Source organism: Eucyclogobius newberryi, unplaced genomic scaffold (assembly GCF_026437365.1).
Source record: "Eucyclogobius newberryi isolate DKJ021-1_F unplaced genomic scaffold, fEucNew1.0.hap1 SCAF_19, whole genome shotgun sequence".
Lineage (NCBI taxonomy): Eukaryota > Metazoa > Chordata > Actinopteri > Gobiiformes > Gobiidae > Eucyclogobius > Eucyclogobius newberryi.
In genome coordinates, this window is record NW_027315823.1 from 16,812,442 (window position 1) to 16,827,381 (window position 14,940).

The 14,940-nt window shown below is 37.5% G+C and overlaps 2 protein-coding genes across 4 annotated transcripts; one reads left to right on the forward strand and one right to left on the reverse strand.

Annotated features, from left to right (window-relative positions):
• Positions 1–1,083: 1,083 nt before the first annotated feature.
• On the forward strand, positions 1,084–5,420 carry eevs (2-epi-5-epi-valiolone synthase). Its single transcript, XM_072452838.1, has 5 exons — positions 1,084–1,270; positions 1,917–2,550; positions 2,779–3,009; positions 3,591–3,843; positions 5,218–5,420. Exons 1-5 carry the CDS (start codon positions 1,134–1,136, stop codon positions 5,289–5,291), a joined length of 1,329 nt encoding a protein of 442 aa, XP_072308939.1. The 5' UTR covers positions 1,084–1,133; the 3' UTR covers positions 5,292–5,420.
• A 579-nt stretch (positions 5,421–5,999) lies between these two features.
• Positions 6,000–13,964, reverse strand: mitfa (melanocyte inducing transcription factor a). Of its 3 annotated transcripts, none has more exons than XM_072451913.1 (9): positions 13,753–13,964; positions 13,136–13,303; positions 12,960–13,055; positions 11,737–11,845; positions 11,397–11,480; positions 11,172–11,228; positions 11,022–11,097; positions 10,731–10,878; positions 6,000–6,828 (listed from the first exon to the last, which is right to left on the reverse strand). In XM_072451913.1, exons 1-9 carry the CDS (start codon positions 13,783–13,785, stop codon positions 6,454–6,456), a joined length of 1,146 nt encoding a protein of 381 aa, XP_072308014.1. In that variant the 5' UTR covers positions 13,786–13,964; the 3' UTR covers positions 6,000–6,453. The 3 variants fall into 3 exon arrangements, with proteins under 3 accessions (XP_072308014.1, XP_072308012.1, XP_072308011.1); XM_072451911.1 differs by having other exon boundaries at positions 13,136–13,306; XM_072451910.1 differs by having other exon boundaries at positions 13,136–13,342.
• Between the last annotated feature and the right edge of the window lie 976 nt (positions 13,965–14,940).

The window sequence follows — 14,940 nt, forward strand, 5'->3', positions numbered from 1 at the left end:
TGCATCGAATTGTGAGGTACCATGCGAGAAATAATGCCTCAAAGAATTGCCCGCCATACATATTTTTTTATTTCAATTTGTTGTTGGAAAAATGAGCTTACACAGTTAAAACCTCAAAATATGCTCAGGTGGGTTTTGGGGGGTTTAGACACATTTATATTGTGATGGTTATGCAACTTAGAGCTTGAGTGCCCTAGATTTTAGAAATGGTTTCTCATCATCCTCATTCATTTTTCAACACTTTCAACAACCCCTTCCATTTTTCCAGCAGCCAGGGACTTTCATTCACCTAAGACATGTTTCTCTCGGTGTCTGAGTGGGTTTTCTCCAGGCGTTCCGGTTTCCCCCATCAACTCAAAAACATGCACAATAGGTCAAATCCACCAGCGAAGGTAGTCCTGACCGAGCCTACCACAACGATCTGGAGATGGGACCCTGGGACCCTGGGAGTGGACCCTGATGGGACCCGCTGTACTGTGGGGCCCACTGCTCCTGAGGAGATGCCCCAGCGGCTTTGAAGTATGGGTCAAATGCAGAGGACAAATATCCCTACGGGGACAAAAAAAGTCTACCATAACCTTGTTGAATAATGAATAGTTTGTAACAAAGAATTTGACCTTGAGGTGATGCAGAGATTGGTTCAGAAATACTGCAATAGTCCCTCTTTAAAACAAAGGAGCCAAACAAATTTTGTGAAACTGTTTATCTGTTATATTTAGTGTGTTGTCTAAGTTCTTAGAGGGTTCTTTCTGAATAAAAATTGCCCTGACGAGACGAGACAAAGCCATGGGCATGTTTAACAAAAAACCCCTTCAATTCAGTTTGTTTGTATTTAAGTAATATGTAAGTTTCACATATTTATGTGCAATAGTGCATTTGGGTCAAAAGGAAGGATGAGTGCAAACTTATGTACTTCTATACAACAGTATTGATTACCTAACAGCTCCTGAAATTGTGAAAGTAATATACATGTGCAGAAGGTGTGAAACTCCTCCCCATCCTTAGGCCAGCCCCCCCCAAATGTACTCTATTTAAAGAGCAGTGCGGATAGAATATTACAGAACGTAACCTCAGTCTTTAAGTGATTTCTGATTCAACAGTGCAGTCCCAAATCTACCAACATTGTTGGTAAGATGGGAAAGGTTCATCTGCTCAACAGTGCCAAAGAGAAAACCACTGAGTATAACCTTGTAAAGGTCAAAAGTACATGGACTTGCAAAGAGAAACACAGCCACGCAGGATCAACAGCATGTATTTCTGCTGCCAAGATGTAAGTAAAATTTTAATAGTGTGTTGATTATAGTTTAAGTGCTCAGTGTTTTGTCTGAGCTTTGCTGGTGTGACTGAAAATTCTTGCCAAACCAGTTCTAGGCTTTCTCCAGTTTCGGTCTTATCTCATATTCCTACTCTCATTTTCTTTTCTAAGGGTACTTCGGCCTTAGGCTTTATTAAACAGGACAGTTGAGCATGAAATGGGGATGAGAGAGAAGGGAGGACAGTAAACTGGATTGTATGCGACTTGAAAAAGCAGAACATACACTGTCTCATTTTAAGCAGTTTACAAACAATATTTGAGGTAAAGTTAGCACTTATTACTTAAGATAAGATAAGATAACTTGTATTTGTCCCACAATGGGGAAATTCCAATGTTGCAACACAGATTAGGTACAGAAACAGATTAGGCACAGAAGTATAACAATAAAGAAACAGATAACTTGTGTAAAAAAAATAAAAACTGAAATAAAAAATTCCAGGAAAAGCAACAACATCATATAGAGACAAGTAGGTGGTGGACCTTCCACCTGAAAGATAGATGATGATAGTAAACCAGTCTTCAATCACATTCTATTTTTATAGGCAATCCCCTCAGGACAAACCATCTCCTTTTACTCTGTGTGTTTGTGTTTCTTTGACAGTTATGAAAGCCTCACCGAGAGGGGCACCAGTTGGACTGTGGTCACTCCCATCATCTTCAGCTACAATGTAACAGAGACCCATGGCCTCCTAGACCCCCGCAACAGCACCCTTTTAACCGGCCACACCCACGAGCCACAACAAGCCGACACGTTGACAATTCCCACCAAGACAACCAAGCGTTTTGTTGTGGTCGACCAAGAAGTTTACCGCATCTATGGCACACAAATCACTGAGTATTTTGAGGCTAACAATGTGACTTATAAGATTCTAACTCTGCCCACCACAGAAGAGAACAAGTCTATGGAGATGGTACTGAGGATCCTTGAAGAACTAAACAGCTTCTCAATAGACAGGAGGACAGAGCCGGTCATTGCGATAGGAGGAGGAGTGTGCTTGGATATTGTGGGCATGGCTGCCTCCCTGTACCGCAGACGCACACCTTACATCAGAGTTCCCACTACGCTCCTCTCCTACATCGATGCTAGTGTGGGGGCCAAGACTGGTGTTAATTTTGCTAACTGCAAGAACAAGCTTGGTGCCTACATTCCACCAGTTGCAACCTATCTAGACCTGTCCTTTGTGAAGACAGTCTCCCGCAGGCATATCTCCAACGGAATGGCTGAAATGTTAAAGGTTATTTCTTATCTTTGGGTCAAAGTGGATCATGTGCAATGCTTCTTCACTCATCTATTTTAAGTATTTTACAGTTACTAAAGTTTATGACTTAGCTACTGCAACATGTGGCAATGATAGAAAATAAAGGCCACTAGCAGGTTCTTGAATGGCTACACCATACAGCTCACACTGTATAAATAAATAAGATTGATTTCTCTAAACTGGTGTGTATTTTATTCTTTGCAGATGGCTTTGATGAAGCACAAGGAGCTGTTTGAAATACTGGAAAAACATGGGCAACATCTCCTGGATTCAAAGTTTCAGTCAGATGTGTTCGATTCGAGCAGTCAGAGTGCATCCCACTCGACCCGCCTCGCCATCGTCACCATGCTGGAGGAGCTGGCCCCCAACCTTTGGGAGGATGACCTCAACAGACTGGTGGACTTTGGGCACCTTATCAGCCCATCGCTCGAAATGGTAATCTATCCTCTGTATCCTCTGCACACAAAATAGCTGGCAATTGATGGATAGTATCAGATGCACCTTAAATAAATGGACACGTATGCACAGCAGTTCAAAGAGTGTAGATAAATCTATGAAAAAACAAAAAAAATCTATATTTAAATCACTTTCCTTTAATAAGGCTACACTTGTACATTGATCCCTTTGATTTGAAAAAAACTGTCCACCCAAATGTCACAAAGGAGCGGAAATCTTGGCATCATATTTGATACAGAATTAGTTTTAGTGTTCAATTAGATTATGATTTTAGTTTAATTTCACCCAAGGCCCCTCATTCTAAAAACGGTTTTGTTTAGCTGTGCATATGACTGAAAGGATTTTTCTTTGCACTCTTTTATTTCTTAAACTGTTTTGTGATTTCTGTAATTTCTTTGTGATTTGAATGCATTTTTTCCTGTTGTGTGAAGCACTTTTGAATTGCCTTGTGTATAAAATGTGCTCTACAAATAAACTTGCCTTGATTTGCCTTGCCTTCTTCATACACACATTTTCTCATTTGTTCTGCAATAACTGTATTCTCATTGTGGCTGTTGCAGAGCGTGCTCCCATCCTTACTCCACGGTGAGGCGGTGAACATCGACATGGCTTACATGGTGTACGTGTCCTGGGAGAGAGGGCTGCTAACGGCGGAGGAGAAGACCAGAATCATTGGCTGCATGGTGGGTTTGGAGCTGCCTGTGTGGCACCTGGCCTGCACCATGGAACTGATCCAGAGTTCACTACAAGACCGGCTCAAGCACTCAGGCGGGCTGGTAAGGATGCCCCTGCCCATGGGACTGGGCATAGCAGGTGAGAGGGCGCTTCAGTAGCATTGACTGTTTTCAGATTGTAGAAAGTGCTGGTGTTGGATGCATTGGACTAAAAGCATTACATTTTTGTGAGGAAGTCACAAATGAAAAACTATTCATATTTAAATGTATTGTTAAATGTATTGTTTACTATTGAACATAGTCAGAGATGCTATATGTTCATCCACACTGCACTTTGATTGTCACAATACTCAATTTCGGTACAAAGGAATAGGCTTGATATTCGATACCAGTTTCAATACCACAATGATCAAAAATATATTTTTTTAGACAATCATCAAACTAATAGTACTTTCTATATGAGGGGTGCCAAACTCATTTTGGTCTGAGGGCTGAATTTCGACACTCACTGTGTCACGGGCCGAACATATGGGAACAAAATAAAACTGAAAATAAGTACAAAAAGGAAATAGCTCGATATAGCCTATTATAGGCTCTATATATATATGACTTATATAAAACATTCTGGTCTTATATAAGACCATGTGGTCTTATACAAGTTCTGATGAAATCCTGTTCATGTGATCTTTTCTCCGTATTTTGTATTCAAAGATATGTCCGACATGAATTGAAACTAAAACTAGGATCGATTTGTGTCGGATTTTTGATACTTTTGGCATCCCTAATAAAAACACAGTAGAGCTTAACTTTTGATATCTGTTTGTTGATAAAAATTTACAGAAACCAATTATGTAATCCTACAGTGAACCAAGAGGGAAACAAACCCAAAGCAAACGTTCAGGTTTATTATGATTTTTTTTTAATCATAATTTATCTATTATCGCATTGCATTGACCAATTTCCTACTAACTCAAACCAGCAGTGCCCCAAATCATAAAAACATGTAGATTGTTTTGTAGATGCTATAATTTTTATTCAATTATAAATAAATAAATAAATGACTGAATTCATAAATTGAGCATATAGAGAAATCAAGTGGTCAAGTTGCATATGGGTCGAATGCCGCATTCAACATTCAACAGTCTGTTGCTATACAATATATGGAGACAGCACAGTCAGAAAGAAAGAAAATATTTTAGGGTATGAATATATAGATGTATATATATATATATATATATATATATATATATATATATATATATATATATATATATATATATATATATATATATATATATATACATCTATATGTACCCCTATAACTCCAATAAAATCACATCCTTGTGGTGGCTCTGTCAAAGCTATGTAAAATACACCTATTTGAGTAATTCTCTCTGTAGATCAGCCTGTGGCTCTCTCCTTTGAATCCATTTCAATATATATTATATATATATATATATATATAAATTTGTACCACCAAGATAAAATGTCTCTCTCTTTCTTTGTTTTGCAGAAATCTTCAACAACACATCTTATGAAATCCTTAACAGTGCTTATGAAAAATGGTGCAATGAGTGCTCCTGCTGATTTTTAAAATATGAAATATGGGTGCGATTGGTTTATTTTGTTGTTGTTTTCATTTTATCAGTATAACTATATTGTATGTTTTACATGAATGGGCAATATAAAGAAGAAACGATTTATACAGAGTCACAATTGTCTGTTCCCAAAAACAAGTGCATATCAACTACACATCATTTATATATATTCACTTAGTCATTTTTTGACTGTTTCGTTATTTATATCTTTGTATAATTGAATGTACATCTGTCTCCCCTTTTTATTATAGAATTAGTGTTGTGTTTAAGGCGTTTGAGTTACATGATACTAACTATATTGTCTAAAACGCCGGTGTATTAGGTTATTCATACAAATATGGTTTAGTAATATTTTGTGTACTGAATCTTTTTGCAAAATTTAGAGTGACTCCAGGTTATGTCTGTAATGTGTCAAACATAACATTCAATATAATAAGCACTCCGGTCGTCTGATAAAAAATTATAATATTCCAATTTATATACTGGACTGTATGTATGATTAAATACCACCATTACTTTAGTATTACTTTAGCACAGTCATCACTTACAATATTGTAGACATTGCATCATTCAATACAATTTCATATAATTTGTGGTTCTCAAATGCTTCACAATGCACCATCTTCAATTTGATGTGAATTTAATCATTAATCAAGATAAATGTATTTATTTTTTTATTACAAGAAAAATATTATTTTTGAAATTACAAATCCAAAGCTCTAAATCAGTGGTGTCTAAACTATGGCCCGGGGGCCAGATTTGGCTTTACTAAAACATTGAGTACTGTATTTCTACCCCTATAACTCCAATAAAATCACATCCTTGTGGTGGCTCTGTCAAAGCTATGTAAAATACACCTATTTGAGTAATTCTCTCTGTAGATCAGCCTGTGGCTCTCTCCTTTGAATCCATTTCAATATACAAACAATACAATACAATATACAAATATATAAAAACATTTGGAGACCCCTGCTCTAATTCTTTTACGTATACCACACAAATGTATCCTTGACATCAAGTCATATTTTCAGAAAACCATCCATATATTACAGTATAATCAAAGTATCATAGCTTATACTACATTACATTCTCGAGCAAACTGTGTATATGATTCAGTCACTTTGTTCCAGCTACAATAGAGTCAGTGGTGGCTAAGAGCTGTGGTCCTTGTCCTCTGCAGTGGAGCCAGAGCTGTGCTGGTGTTGCTCTGGGGACATGGGGGACATCAGGGGGCTGTGGGGTGACGCGGGCCCCAGACTGTGCTCCTTCACTTTACAACTGCGTGGGCTCCTGTAGGAGCTGCTTTCTGCATCTGAGGGAACGTGGTCGAAGGAGATGGTGCCGTTGTTGAGGTCCAATGTGGTGGGCGGGGACATGTCAGGGCTGGAGGAGTGGTGGTACAAGTCAGAGGGGCAGTCTCCCAGCACTGGTTCCTGTTTGATAGCCCGGGCCACCAGCTCCGAGGTGCACACTGAGGGCGTGGGGACCAGTGTGAGACCATGGGCACGCGCCTGGATCTCCAGCTCCTGCGGATGAATTGGGAGGTGAAGAAGGATTACTATGTAATCTATGGGGAGCTATGGGGATCAGCTGAAAGAATTAAAGCCATAAGAATAATATGACAAGTTTGTGGAGACAATCCCAAGCATTTGTGAATTTCTATTTTTAATATTTTCTCTAAAATCATTAAAACTGCCAGAGTTACACAGTTACAGAGTTACACAGGCCCTTGTCTCCCATCTGAGATGATCACATCATCAAATGCTAGAATGTGAACACAAACTATGAATAAATAGGTTCAATAAAACAACAAACAAACATGTGCTTTTTATAAATACACAAGTGTCGTTTGGTGATCAACTGTCATGATGATGATTATGACACTAATTTGATGATTGTATTTACATAGACACACATGCTCTATAACTAAGTTGTTGATTTGAAACATGTACATAGTTGGGAACCCCATGTTTGACATTGGATTGATTGCAAAGTTGCATAAACTACTTGTTTTATACAAAATAGACATTGTATCGTAACCCATCTAAATTAAATCGAAACATCAAAATCTAACTAAATTTTGTTATAATATATTGTACTTTTCCTACTACAAAGGTACAATAAAAGGGGAGTTCTCCTCAAAGTTGAGCGATATAACTTTTTCACTTATAGACATTATAGCAAACAACTCTGGGGGAACCCTCATCTATGGCCGCGATTGGAATAATCATTTTCAGTCCACATTAGATTGGAATTAATTGATATCTAGGGGGAGATGAACCCCCAGTGCTCGCCAATGCACCCATTTCTCAATCCACATGTGGTCTATTATAGAATAGACCACTTTTTTATTTGAAATAAAAACAGATCAAAAGTCACTGAGTGGAATAAAAGCACAATAGAGATCTAAGTGATCATGCCCCTATTTACAATAGTGTAGACTTGGAGAAAAAAAAAGTCTGGCAGTGGAAAATGGCAATGGAGAAACGCCCATCCTCTGGAAATTCTGTTAAAGCCGTTTTCAGAGGTAAAATTATTGCCATCCCCTTGGCCAAAAAGAAACTACGATGGAGTATAAGGGCCAACTAAGGAAAAAAAAAATAATGCGCTGCACTACGAGAATAAAGTCATTAATTAATGAGAAAAAAGACGTTAATTAATGAGAAAAAAGTCGAAGTCAGAAAAAAGTCGCAAATCAACGACATTAAACTCATTAAATAACGAGAAAAAAGTCATTGAATAACGAGAAAAAAGTCATTAATTAACGAGAAAAAAGTCGTAGTTTAGGGGCCGATTCAAAGTGACGTGATCAGTTCACTTTCAGGCCCAGGTCAGGACGCACAAGAACGGGCTTGGATGAGTTGACAGTTTAGAACTACATAAAAGCCTAAAATAGATGTTAAAGTGTTTCCTGACCTTTAAAACGATGTCTTACGTGTGTGTTTATTACTAGACAAGACACTGCAGTTTAGCAGCACCTTTCCTGTTACGCATCATCACAAACTGTTGGATAAAGGCTTTACTTTCTCCATGATGGACCCGTAATGCATCATGGGCTCAAACAGCAGCCGTGCTCCGCGCCACAGCCGCCCGCTGACAGGAGGAGCAGACTCGGTGTTATATTCACACATTATCTGGGTTCTCTGCTCCTCTAAGTTGATTGTCTACGTGGGCACTTTGCTCAGTCACTATTCTCATATGCTCATTGTGTGCACTTAAGTTTTATGCCCGGATTCTAACCTTTTGTCATCCCTTGGACAAACTCAGTAAAACACACAGAACACAAACATCCGTCTGCGCTTCCTCTCAGCTCCTCCTGACGCCCAGATCGTGTTTGGCACAGCCTAAAAGCAATATGTTTTACCCACATGCATCATTCATACATCATCCAGATACATCATCCATACATCATCCATACATCATCCATACATCATCCAGATACATCATCCATACATCATCCATACATCATCCAGATACATCATCCATACATCATCCATACATCATCCAGATACATCATCCAGATACATCATCCATACATCATCCATACATCATCCATACATCATCCATACATCATCCATACATCATCCAGATACATCATCCATACATCATCCATACATCATCCATACATCATCCATACATCATCCAGATACATCATCCATACATCATGGCATGAGCTCCAACACACGCGAGCACCAACACCGGAGTACGTCATGTTACAGGTCCAGGACCTGACATGGGGACACTGCACCGGGGAAATTATTGTTTGTGATGTCTAAAAGACCCATATTATAAAGATCGACATCTATTGTGGGCTTTTGTATTCACTTTTAACCAAGCGCCATTTGCGTCCTGGTGGTGGTGTGTTTGTGTAATGAAGACTCCACAGATGGTTGGACTCAGAGCAGATCAGCTTCAGAGCTTTAAACATACAAAACACAGCGCTGTTACTGGACTGTACCATTATGTAACTGAGGGGGGAGCACGTAACATGTTGCTGAAAGTGAACCGCGTATCTGCCTTTATTGTCTTTAAATTATGCGATTTTTCTCGATATTTAATGAGAAAAAAAGTCATTAATTAATGACTTTATTCTCGTAGTGCCCCGCTTTTTTTTTTTTTTTGGTTGGCCCTTATACTCCCGTCGTAAGAAACAAAGGCAGAAAAAGGTGAAAGATCTGCAAGATAAACTAAAACTTTTTGACGGGGAAAAGGTAAGAAAGATTCCAAGATCCCAGGGCTGACACGGGCCCAGAAAGAGCAGAACACTTTTCTGCAAATAGCTATATTTTATTTTTATTTTTTCTCATTCATAGATTTAGACTTGGGGAAAAAGAAAAGAAAGAAGCCCTCATATCTCTAATACCAAAAGAGGGGAAGAACTGACTTGAATATGCCTCTAATAGACCTATACATATTTATTATATCCACACCTCAATTATGTCTTAAAGAATATAACAAATACTCACAACTTGATAAGACAGGATTTATTAACAAATGACAAACCCTGGATAACATAGGACGATCTTTGCACATAATAAATAATAGTCCAAAAAAACAACAATACAAAGATGTAATAAGTTGTTTGGACGCTGATAATGCTTTTGATTCTGTTAGCTGGCCTTATTTATCTAAAGTGGTGAGCAAATTTCCAACAGACAAATTCATAATAAAAAATAGTGGGGCTTTTCTGACCTGACTTGACAGACCCATTGTCTCTGTAAAAAGGTGCTTGGGCCCCTTCTTGTTCACTTTGAACTTGGAACCATTGGCCTGATATATTAGACAATCAAAAACAATCTATGGAGTTATAATGAATGGGGTGGAACATAAAATATCCTGCCACACAGATACTGTTCCCTTATTTGTCACCAAACCTAATATAATGCAGTTCCATCATAATATTGGTCCTATGTCTAAATACAAATTGAATGTACAAAAACTGAAATTCTTTCCTCCTGCCATTTTGTAAAAGATCTACAAATTTAAATGGGATACAGAATTTATTTAATTTATTTATTTATTAAATTAATATTATTATTATATTTAAAATATTTGGGTGTAGTTCTCTAAAGGTGTGACAACAATTTTATAGAAAAACTATACTGCTTTTAACTTTTTTTTTTTAAATATAAAGAAAAATCTTACAAAATATTTTTAATCCAGGTAAAATCTTTCAAATTAATCTACAGATTATTTTCTAAATTGCAGAATTTAACACTTATGTATCTTAATTTACATATATTTTGGGTTGTAGAAGTTGTTTATTTCTACAGCTTAAACGTCATTGTTCTACCAAAAGTTACTAAAAATTCCCCACTAGTGCAAAGAAAATGTAGATGTGATGAATATTGACACTTAAAAAACACTGTTCCTTCGCTTATTCATTGAATGCTAAGTTGATATGGTAAATACGGTATTGTGAGTATACCTGTATTCTGAGCAGGAGATGGCGGTTTGTGTGCTCCATCTTCCTCTGACGACACTCCAACTCCTTGGCCCTCTGCTGATCTCGCTGCAGTTTACGAATGTAGTCTACGGAGGCTTTGAGAATGGTGCCCTTATTCCAGCGCATGTCCCTAACATACACACAACACAGGGTCAGATGACAGTCCCATGACACCCTGCTTCACTGTAGTAATGATCCTCTTTAGCTAATAGCTGGTTGAGTTGAAACAATCGCACAGGATGTATGTTTAAAATCAAAAACTTTTTGACTCACGGATCATTGGACTTTGGTATTAATGTCCCCAGTTCTTTGATGCGATCGTTTATGTTAAATCTTCGCCTTCTTTCAACTACAAGACATGAACAGAAAATGTGTTATATTTTCCCACACGAATAGGAACTAAAGATACAAACATATACTTACTTAAATTGTGGTTATCTTTCTTTTGTCTTTCTTTAGCCAGAGCGCGCACCTCAGCTTCTACAAAAAGAAAGAAAACATATAGATAAACATGATTTTGACAAATGTTTAGATTTATGTTCCATAATTTTGTATGTGTTGTATTTCAAATTTATATTGTGTGGACTTTGCTCTCACATTAAACACTTGATCACATACATACATTAGGTTTGATTTGATGTTGCTTACCTACTGGAAAACCCTCTTGCCTTTGATAGTTTTCATAATGGCTATATGATCCATTCTTGTCCAGTGCTTGCTTAATGCCAGAAGCTAGAGTGAATGACACACAATACCAACATTGGCCTATACAGTACATCACACATCAGACTCTCCGGCATTATAACTCCAACATTATTAGCGTCCAAACAAACTTAATTGACTTTCCCATGATCTATCAAGCAATCACATTATTAGTAAGAGACTAGTGTACTAAACTTTATTTACAGTTTACAAAAACATTTGCGTTATGATGTGCATATTACTGCAGAAAAAAGACACATGTGGGCCTGTAAACTCTGACGCTTACCTGTGTATTCCCTTTTGAGGTTGGGTGGGCAGGAGTTACTAATAGCGAGGCCTGGTAGAGGGAGTCCTTGGTTTCCATACACATCCAGAATATTAGTTGAGACAGGAAGCTATAAAGTAGGGTAAAAAAATAAATAATAAGATACTAATCAATACTGAAATAGTAACAGCCCGAGATAAACGTTTAAACGAGTATTGATGCAAAAACATAACAGAAATTTGGACAAAATGTGACTTTTCCTTAACAGTTTTAGCATGATCTTGAGCTTTATGAAAACTTGTATAAAACACATGGTGACATAAAGAAAGTACGACTGTTCAGTATTGAAAATGAACATCTGTTTTCAAAACAAACAACATTTTTATAACTAGAATCTTTGCAATGGCTGAAGCCCTTGCGGTGACTGCAGAATATTTGGAAAAAGATGGACTGAGAAAGTATCCAAACTATATACATTTTGGAATTAAAAAAAAAGGTTGAAAATTATTGTGGAAAATTTTTTAAAGTAGCTGCTTTTAAATGACTGAAATATTGGGAAAATACTTGAAAAAGCTCAAAACTTTGTTTGAAATGTGTTTATTTTGAAAACCTCCAAAACATAATTTAAAAGTAGTTATATTTGAAAATCCCTGAAAAGTTAGCACTCTGAGGGACTGGAACCCCCCAAAACCTGATTTGACAGTTTTTTTTTTATTGTGAAAACCCAAATTCGTAGTTTTGCTGTGCTTTTATTTTGAAGGAAGTATTCCATGTACTTTTAATGCATCGCTGCAATCGTCCGTAGTAGTTGTGAAAGTGTTGAAAGTGTTTTCAAGTTGAACATTTGTTGAAAACTTTGATAAGTTCAAAATCCCATTGGAAAGAATAGGGGGAAAAAGTCCAAATACTTTGAAATACTTCAAAAATTACAAGAAGTACACATGTGAAAAATAGTAGAAGGCATTCGAAAACTGAGAAGCTTTGAAACATTTGAAAATATTGGAAATATTTGAAAGATTGCCACCTTTGAAAACTAAATGACTGAAAGTACTGCAAGTGTGTAAAAGTACTGCATGTGTGTAAGAGTACTAAGCTCTAAAACAGCTTTGAAACATTTGAAAGTATTGGAAATATTGGAAAAATGTGTTTATTTAGACTGAATAGCAACACAGAACATGGAACTGAATGGGAGCAATGAATGAGTGATTCCTGTTGTCATGGCGCTTTCACACACACTTTCTTACCCCATTGTTCATTTGGATCCCAGCATCCATGAGTCCCAGAACCTCCTCATTATAACTCGACTCAAGGCTGATAATATCATCAATGACATCGTCCATCTATAACAGGAAAATGCCCGTTACAATAAAACAACACATTTACTGCAGAAACGTCTCATGACATCATTAGATTGTGACACCTCTTTCTCGCAGTTGGAGCCCAGCGTCAGCAGGGCCATGGGGCTGTTGGGGGCGCTGCTGCCTGGACCGGGGGGCATGCCATGTTCAGGGGGCTGGCTAGGACACTGGCTGCCTGTCTTACCCCCCAGCGTGGTGGACAGGTACTGACGCACTTGCTGCCTCTGAGCCTGCTGAAGGTGATATTTACTGGGGTTCTCCAGGTGGGACTAGACCAAACAGACATCCTCATTTAAGTAAGAAAAGGTTCTAGCTAACACTAAAAACCTAAATCTAAACTTCCAATGGGGACTCTGGAGGGGGTGGTTAATCACACCATCAAGTAAGTATTATTGAATGAACCGCTGAGAGGGTCATGATACATCTTGATCTTTGCAAGTTAATATATTATGATCGGTCTAAATACAACGAAATCCAATACATTGAAAACTAATTTATTTAAGTCAGTACATTCATTGCATGTGTTAAAAAAACTGTTCAACCATTTGGCTTAAGTACACATCGATCACAAAATCATTTCTTATGCTTGTGTGTACATAATGTACATTTCCCCCACAAATGTGATCTATTGCCGTACATGTTAAATGATAGTATTTTATTCAATATATTTCATGCTCACCTGGTAATGGTTGTATTCAAGCATCTCCAACATGATTTCTCTGACTGTAAACGATTATTAACATACAGTTATAATCCCTTTGTACGGTTGGCCTACGATGTTATCTCCCAAGTAGAATGTGCAAATCTGAGCCAAGTAACAAATCCTGTCTCATTTATCCTTAACTCCAGGCTCATTAGTTATGCAAGTTAAGAACAGGGAGGTCTCATCCTCCCAGTGCTGTGTTTTTCCAGCTTAAACTATGAATTTATGTCTTTATAGAGCCCATTTGACGTCACCATCTCCTCAGTACAAAGCAGCCTTTCTCTTCTTTAGCCAGTAGTTTGCGAAGCCCGGCTTCCTTCAGGCAAATAACGTTTAATCTTTAGTTCTGCTCATCCAGTATAAAACATTATTTGTTCTGAGTGACCGGAAAACAATCCATGCTACTGTTTTGCTATGACTATCCGCATGTAAACCTAAGTTCATTGTGTGTCTAGAAGCCCCATCTGTTTGGGGATTTCTGAGGTTAATTTTATTGTTGTATAGTGAAATTAAAATCTGCAGCGAGACGGAATCATTTTGAATATGTTAACCCCAACCTAAATGGTAAATATGTTATTGAACAATATTTAAATCTAAAATAGCATTGGCTTATTCTTTGTTACCTAATGTATGTGCTAGTGATTGACCAGTGAGACCAAAGAGGCAGATTGATGTCATGTCTCTGGTACAAAAACAATCCGGTGCCTGGGTGTCCTTGAGGAGGATGGATTTCTTTTATATTGTAAAATTACTTTGTTTACAAGAATGTTACCACAAACACTAACATGCTTTGGTGGTTCACAGACTGACTAGATATTGGGAGGGATCATAGAAGTAGAGTGATGGTCACTTCTTATTCATTCAAACAATGCTGATCATCAATTTGAAAATTCACTCCAATTATTTTTGGAGAATGTACACTTTAATGTATTAACAATGGAAAAAAATGAATATAAACTATACACTTATATTGCATATACATGTGCAAGTCATAAAAAAGTTGGCCAAGCCAATGACCACCAAAACAGTATGTGGTATCACATGTCTGCAGTGTAACTGAATACTGTATTCCAGTACAGTTACTGTTTCATTTGATGGTATTCAGAATACAGTGACATTTATTAAATCAGAGGTATTTGGTATTTGAGCACACAATTCTTCTAG